The sequence below is a fragment of the Protopterus annectens genome, chromosome 6.part0 (assembly GCF_019279795.1).
Source record: "Protopterus annectens isolate FY-2018-M chromosome 6.part0, PAN1.0, whole genome shotgun sequence".
Taxonomy (NCBI): domain Eukaryota; kingdom Metazoa; phylum Chordata; order Ceratodontiformes; family Protopteridae; genus Protopterus; species Protopterus annectens.
In genome coordinates, this window is record NC_056737.1 from 1,952,331,263 (window position 1) to 1,952,339,794 (window position 8,532).

General features: G+C 37.5%; 1 protein-coding gene across 1 annotated transcript in view; it reads left to right on the forward strand.

Annotated features, from left to right (window-relative positions):
• The window catches only part of CERKL (ceramide kinase like), a 1,924,967-nt gene extending 1,917,248 nt beyond the window's left edge, over nucleotides 1-7,719 (forward strand). Inside the window, exon 13 of the mRNA XM_044073713.1 lies at nucleotides 7,286-7,719. Coding sequence (XP_043929648.1) covers nucleotides 7,286-7,367 — 82 coding nt within the window. The 3' untranslated portion in view covers nucleotides 7,368-7,719. The remainder of the gene's footprint in view (nucleotides 1-7,285) is intronic.
• Nucleotides 7,720-8,532: the final 813 nt, after the last annotated feature.

Sequence of the window (8,532 nt, forward strand, 5' to 3'; positions counted from 1 at the left end):
TGAGGTATACTTATCTCAGAATTAAAATATATAAGTAACATGGGTGGGAGGGCACACTGTAGCCATGTCGGTATTCCAGAGGGCTTCAAAAATCTTTAGTTTTTTTTTCAAAAAGGTTTGTTCATTTACTGCTTTCATTAAGTCTTGCATTTTACTGTTTGCACTTTTAGAGTATTGGATGTGTATATGGTGATGACTCCTGTAAGATATAAAACAAAATATGTATTTATAGTATGAGCAAAATAGTGGGGAAATACTGACAGAGTAAATTACTAGAAAAGGATTGATAGCCTCACAACCTTTCAGTGTGCAGCAAACTTTTTCTGTATTGATCCATTTCAGAATGACACCCACCTCTTGTCAGCATCTCAAAATCTTACACCTGGAAAAGCCAATTGTTAAGATGCTAAATGGGGACCCCAAACTCTCCCCTATAAATTTAGGCAGCTTTTCTTCATAATCTTTGCAGCTTGCTGTAAGCTCAAATTGCTTGAGATGAGAGCCAAGGAAAGATGTTTTTGGCTAGGAATTTTGCTCTCTAATCCCCAGTATCCCCTTACTTATTTAAACTGCCTGCAAGGGCACACTTATCTCAGGATGAAGCATTCAAACTTGTTGAGTTTCCTCTCGATGAGTTGAGCTTGCAATGAAGTGAGCTCTTTCCATTGTCATAATTCTGGTGATGTTACCTTTACAGGAAACCTTCATAATTAATGGTTGCCATTTGGCAGTGTGAGAAGATGAATAAGGTGAAAGAAGACACAGCATGAGCCAGAAAATGTATTTATTTTATTTATATTTATGTTTGTTTATTTTGGTAGTGCTCTAATGACAACTGACACGGTTTCAGACAGAACCACAAGAAAATTGTAATTGCTGATACATGGTTAATAAAATCCAAAGCAAATAGCAATATGTAGCATATATGCATCAATGCTGTAATAGTTTAAGATGCACCAGTATGTACATTACTTCCACTAATGTCCTAAAATTATATAAAATGGAGGAAGTGAGTATGTAGTGAGCAGGCATTAAGGAGGAAGAGTAGGAAAAGGAAGAATTAGTGTTTAAGTGGCTTTGTGATGTGGCCAGTTTGAAAGCAGGTGCAGTGGACGAGGTGTTTTTTTCAAATGAGGTCTGAATTATGGAAAGGAGCAGAAGTATTGTAGGTGCTTAGGAAGAGATTGCCAAAGTTTAAGAGTTATAGTAAAGGCGTGTTCACTGGGAGTTGTATGTGAAAAGTTACTTAGGTTTTTTTTTTTTTGGCTAAGTGTGACTGCTAGAGGGAAGAATGTTTTGAGATTTAGCAGTTTAAGGAACTGAGCTCCAAGTAAGACATCAACTGTCTGCTTTATCTGAAACCATATCGCATTGGTACTAATAAGGCATATAAAGACAGAGCATAGTCGCAAAGGGAAAAAATTTAGAGTTTTCCAGGAAAATAATATACATCTAACCATAGCTTTTCCTCAGAGTTTCCTATTATACTATCTAAAAATGATTCAGGCTACTATATCGACATTTTTTGGGGGAGGGGGCAGAATGTAACATATTCCTTACACAGACAAAGATTTAAAATTATACCATTATTTTTATCTGCAATGATTTCGGCCACAAATGCCTCTGTTTTGAGTCACTCAGTAACACTTATTTGACTGTTTTGTATTGCCATCTCATATTCAGATTTTGTGGGGTTCACACATGGGTCTTTACTTTGTACTTTAATGTTGCATATCTTGAATGTCATTTGGAAGCTAGATTGACAAGACTCTAGAGTTACTGCACTTTGGTTATTTATGCATAAGATATTTTTTCTACCATTTTGGAAATTCTGAGAGTAGAATACAACCATTCTAATGTGTTCCAGTTTTGAGAGACTCTACTATTGCACAAACATGAAAAACTGATTTTTGACATTTAATGTTGACAATGCCTATCCTTGCTATGGGAGCATGTTTTTATGTGTTCATGTAATGCTAGCCAGACCTGCTGTGCCTGTTTGATATGTACAGAACGACCTATGTTGTTCCTGTAACATATGTTTTAAGATTTGTTAAGAAATACACTACATATAATGGAATATTTGTGCTGATATAAAACTGTCACACAACCAACTGTGATTGAAAAATGTGCAGGTATTATGGTCATTTACCTATTTCAGAACTCAGTACAGACATCTCAGGTAAACGCTGAAACCTGCTACTGGGACTTATCAAAGCATTCTGTTAAGCAGCGGTACACGTAGTAACCAAAAATGTTACACAATTTTAGGATATTCATTGCTTTTTGTCCCTTTCTTGTGACAAAGTACTGTTTGTCATACTGACACTGTAGTACGATCTTACTTATACCTTCTGTGTGGTGCAATATCTGATGATCAGGCAGCAAATTCGACCATATGATTGCTAATGCATTTGAGCGCGTTTTTATTTGTGTTAGAATGAAACAGTGATGATTATCAGAGTATTCATCTCCTCCCGTTTGCGATATCCTGTATGCACAGAGTTTGAAGACAAAAAGTGAAACAAGAGAATCTGGACCTATGTGGCCTTTCCTTCCATTTTTGCAAAGCCCTCTAAAAACTGTGGATATGATGCTGTGGATGTTTCATGCAGAGAAGCAGCTACAGGGGGTCTATGAAATGGAGATGTTCCTGGCCGAAGACCATGCCCCTGCCAGAGAATGTTGAAACAGAGGTCCTTAATGCCCCACTGAACAATGGCCTTCTGTTAGTACCACCTGGTCAGGGACTTTGCAGCAGTTGAAGGGAAAGGTTAAAACCAGTGGTCTATTCACATATGTTTTTTTCATAATGATGTTCCTAGACACAGAATGAATTTCACAGTATAAACTTGGCCCTGTCACCCTAAATAGGAATGTCCATATCTAGCAAATAGGGGAAGGGAAAATTTAAGACAAAATGGCAAGTAAGGACCAGAGACGAGCCTGGGTAGGGGCAGGGGTCTGGGTCCTCAGGGCTGAGATACTCAGAGGAATCAACCATGACTAAGCCAGGTGCTCCCCCCAAAGCCAAACCTAACCCAGTCCCCTCTACCTAGACATTCTGACTCTACTCTTAAACATCTGCAGGACTATAATTTTAGATCATTCCAAAACTGCATGGCATTCCATCTATTCCAAGGACCAACTGGCTATTACTCTTGTGGTCATTCACATAATGATTCAGTATAGGGTTGTAGAAAAGGTACCTCACTGGAAGGAAGGACAAAGCTTTTACTCAACATTCTTCTTAGTTCAAAGGAAGGAGGGGCCCATGGAGACCCATGTTAGACCTTTGTAATCTGATCAAATTCCGCAAGTGTTCCAAAATTCAAAATGTGTACAATGCAAAATCTCCTTCTCGTGGTTCCTTCCAGTACTGTCATGGTCACTCAAGATTTGAAACATACATACTTTCATACCTCCAGTGCCAGAAAGCAAAGCAAGTTCCTACAATTGACAGCAGGGAGAAAATATTTCCAGTTAACATCCTTAACCTCTGGCTTTTCCATTTTTTCTACAGTATCCACAAAATATCTGGTCCTAGAGATTTCCAGTAGCTGGACAATAAATACATAGATTTTTTCCCCAGTTAGATGACTGTGTGATTCTAGCTGTGTCCAAACAGGGCATCTTTCAGGCTCTAAACTCCACTGTAAATTACTTCAGTAATCTGGGACTCACAGTCAGTAACGAGATCTCTTCTATGAATCCCACATAGAAATTAGTTTTCTTGAGAGCTGTGTCTTGACTCTATCATGTGCATAGCATGACTCTCTCAGGACAAAGTGACCCATCTGATTCAATACTTCCAAAGCATCCTGCAGTTGGCAGAAATCGCTGCCAGTGAGTTTCTTAGGCTGGTAGGCCTTATGGCATCTTGCATCATAATGATGCCCCTAACCGTCCTGCACATGAGAAAACTCCAGTGGTACCTAACAAACAGATGGCATCAGCATACCCATCCCATACAGACCTAAGTCCCTTGTCTTTCTTCTATCAAGAAAGAGATACCATGATGGATTCAGATTGTGGTCATAATAAGGACATTACACTCATGGCACCTCTAATTCCAGTGTTTCTGACCACACATTCCTCAGAACCGCCCTGGCGGTGGGAACATTTCAGTTGCATCAAGGTAGTTGTGAAGACAAAATTCACAAGAGGCACAAAAACCTAAAATAAATGAAGACAGTCAAACTAGCTCTTAAATACTTCACCGCTAAACTAAAATATGGTGTTTTTAAATGAAGACAGACAATGCAGCTGCAATCTGGTACATTAACAAATAAGGAAGGACACATTCATACTTTCTTTTCAGGCTAGCCTTGGGAATTGCCCTGGAAGCAGTATTGACACTGACTGGTACCTGCATCCACTTTCAATAAAATGTATTAGTGGACAGGCAGAGTAGATCCCAAGCAGTCACCCTGGTATGGTTGATAAACAGGTTGCAAGTTTTACCAGATACTGTTTGGCTTCCATTAAACATGCAGTTGAAAAAGTTCTGTGGCAGGTCAGCAATTTCAAAACATGGAAAACAGATGCCTTCTCTGTGAACTGGACAGGTCTGTTTCATTATGCATTTCTTTCAATCTTCTTGAACCCCATTGGCCTGCTCAAATTCAAGGAAGAAAGAAATAAAATCATAATAGCACCCTCTTGGCCAAGACAGCATTGCTTTACTCTCCTAATAAAAATGTTTGAGGAGAATGCAGAGTTAGCTCACTGTGCAGACCTTTTACACATCACAAGGATTCCCTGCTGCATGGCCCCTGTAAGGCTAACAGCTTTGAGGATCTTAACTTGATTCCAAATAGACAAAGGTATTCTGGAAACAGGTCTATATTATCTCGCCGAAATGGCAATACACCGAATGCTGTTTCAGTGACACGTAAACATTGATCCACTACTTCTGTGAATGGTGAGAACATTGATTTTTTTCCAAGGGAGAAAAATCATTAGTCCAACCACAGACAAAACATCATACCTAACATTACAAAGTGAGGGACTTTGCCCCCCACCCCCCCCCCCCCCAAAACTAGCTATACCAACTCTGACATTGCACTACAGTGGGGAAAAGGGCAATTACATGGTGACGGCCAAGTGATTTTTTTTCCCCTGGAAAAAAAAATCAATGTTTGACCATTTGCAGAAGTGGTGGATTGATGTTTACATGTTGCTGAAATGACATTTGCTGTGTTGCTGTTTTTGGTGAGGTAATGTAGACTGTCTGGAAACGTGCTAAACATTATCTAGGGCATCAGGAAACCTAACATAAGGAAATCATACTTAGCAAAAAATAATTGATTCTACTTCTGATGCCAATCCAGATAATTTTATTTTATTTTATTTTTATATTCTTTAAATATGTTTATCAGTGTTGTACGTTGATCACAAAAATCCATTTGCAGGCACAGCCCTAGTGAAGAAATTCACACACACACACACACACACACACACACACACACACACACACACACACACACACAAAAAAAAAAAAAAAACTAATTCACAAACACAGAGTAATCACAGTAGGTAAAAAGTTCAGCAGATACTTGAAACAATAAGCAAATGGTATCAGCAGAGGAGAAAAATAAATATGGATTAATTTTTGGTAGTAAATATGGAAGGCAAACAGCGAGAATAGCGGAAGGATTTAGTTGATGTACTCAGTGGAAAAGTACTTGTAGTCTGTTTTTTGGTGGATTTGTCTTTTGAGTCATACTCTGAAATTCTGGAAATAAGAACATAGAAACATGCTAGGCAAGCAATCATTGAGAGCATAATATGCCTGGCCATATACATCTTTAAGCAGACAAACTTTATTGGCACCCTCTTCAAGCCCACCTTCCCTTCTTACTTATGTGTGCTGACCTAACCCTAACCATACACATTGCTTTATATTACTAAAAAAAACCTCTTCCTAATAGTACTTCTATTTGTGTTCTATAGGTAGGGTTTACTGATTGTGCAAGAGAAATAAATTGTAAATGGTTTATGATTACAACAGTTGTATTGTTGCTCATTTTATGTTCCTCATTTGTGTGTCTGGCATTTGTATTTATTAGCAATGATAATGTAATCGTGTGTGGCATCAGAAATAGGTGATGTTATGCCATGTGCCACTTTAGTAATTAGCTATTTCCTCATGCAGTAAGAGTATACATAATATGTTTCTTCAAAGAATGCATTTGTACACACCTTATGCATGCTATAAAGCATAACTCCAGGTGTAGAGATGTCAGTTTTCTTTGTTACTATTATAAGGAAGAACTCGTACTTCAATTTGAGTACTTCTGGAAGGAGGGACATGCAGTTAATTTTGGTAGTCAGGAAGAAATTCATGGATTCATTCTACAATTAGTATCTTTATCTGTTTCAGAGTTGCAGTAGAATCTCACAGTACCTCTAAAGGTACTTCTGAGAGTAATGACACAGAGTTGTTATTTTTAAAGTAGCAGTGGAAAAATTAATTCATTTGTTCTATGATTATTCTATTTTATGTGTTACAGGATAACACCGAAGCCTTTGCCATCACTCAGTGGTGCTAGGAACAAACCTACACTCCTAGGCAGAATGACAGTCTTTCCCTGCATGCATATACGCACTCACTCACAAGGCATGCACGCCTACAGACTATTTGGAGAACTGCCAGTTCACCTACAACACATTTTTTGAATGTGAGGGGAAACTGGTACACCCAGTAAAACCCCATACAAACACAGATGGGACTTGGCTCTGCATAGATGGCATCTCACCCATGAATGAAAGTGGAGAACTAAGCACTGTAAGGCAGCAGCACACCTGTAGTGTCACTACTGCCCCTTGCTGGAAGAAATGTCAATGATAAACATGAACTCCATTTCCCCTAGTCAGCTTCAGTGCGACTTGAAATGTGTTTATGGTTTTATGATGTATAAATATGTATACACAGATATGTACATGTAAATCCCTGCTCATGTATCTACTGATGTTCTTGCCTAGCTTTCTGTGTACTTTGTTAATGAACTAGATAATTGTTTACAGCTTCAAACAAACCACTCCATCTGTCAGCTGTGATCATGGAACTCACACTTCAGTCTATTTTATTGTTATTTTGCTTTTAGATATAAATTAAGTATTATTTGTTTATGGTAATCCATGTTTTACTTAATGCCACTAAGCAGAAACAAAAAAACCAAAGTGCTACATTGTTATGTTTGTTACAGTGATAATGCAATATGAAAACTAATTGCAGTACTATTCTATTTATTTTATTTTGTATTTTGTATTTATTTTGTAGAGTTCATCCTCAGCTGATAACCCTGTATGGTGAGAATATCGAAGAAGTCACTGAGCCAACGGTGAAGTGCACTTGTTTATGAGAGACTCCTGACATATGAAGTTGTTTGAAGGCTCCATTGTTTTCATTAAGCAATGTAGAGGGTGCAGTGGCCATCTTGTGTGTTTTAGTCTTCCATATTTTTGTAGCACTATTTATTTGTGCTGGCAAAATTCATTTTATAAACATATATAAATCAGTAAAAATCCAAAGTAGCAGCATTGGAACTTGAGTATATCAAATATAATCATTTAAATAATGCTAGAACTTGAGTTTAGCTCAAATCTAACACATTCTTAGGACAAAAAATTAATAATTTACAGTGCATTGCAGAAACACTATGTACCATAACATCTCTAATTTTGAAAAATTAATAAATCAAAGTCTGAAAATGGTCTAACATTTTACAACAGAACCATAATATCAGTGCTTGAAGAACATGCATTCAATGTAGTATTCATATTTTTGTTGTTTGCTAATATAGGGATGTATGTGGTCAACTTCTGCCACATATTTAGCACAGATCCTGTGTTATGAAGTTCCTTTTAAAGAAATCATAACTTGTTACAGGCCTCATCTGTAAAAGTTAAAAGAAGGTAAGCAAGGTAAATAGTAACTCAAGATTTTCATATGCATACCAGATAGTAGGCAATACTGACAAAAAATTCCATCTACCCCGTAGTACATAATGACACATTTCCATTCAGTTAACATCAATAGTCTGCTGAGAATAGTGATATTGTTAATCATTATACAGGAGGAGAAGTTCACCTTGACACTCACTTCTTTCTATATTGTGCCCTGAACAAAAGACCCAGATACAAGGTATTATAGAAGGGTTATGATTATGGTGAAGTAGTAAGAATTTTCAAGGGAGTTTGGAATACAGCCCTAAAGTCAGAACCCACTTCAAGGAAGAATGCATATCTAGCAGACAGCAAGTGATGCAAAATATGGGGAGAGTCAGACACTCCAAAATAAAATTTTAAATCATGTACTGGAAATATAATCATCATTCTGGTTTGAAATTTAATGTTAACCATCAAGAAAGTACGGGCAGACAATTTACGTGACCACTGACTTACTCAGCACAGTTCGTGAATGTCAGCATAGTTTCATTTGAACCTTGAAAGTCAGTTACTACCATTCAAACTTATGATAGAAAATAATCCAGTGTCAGTTATCCTGTGGCAAATAAACAGCTTTTT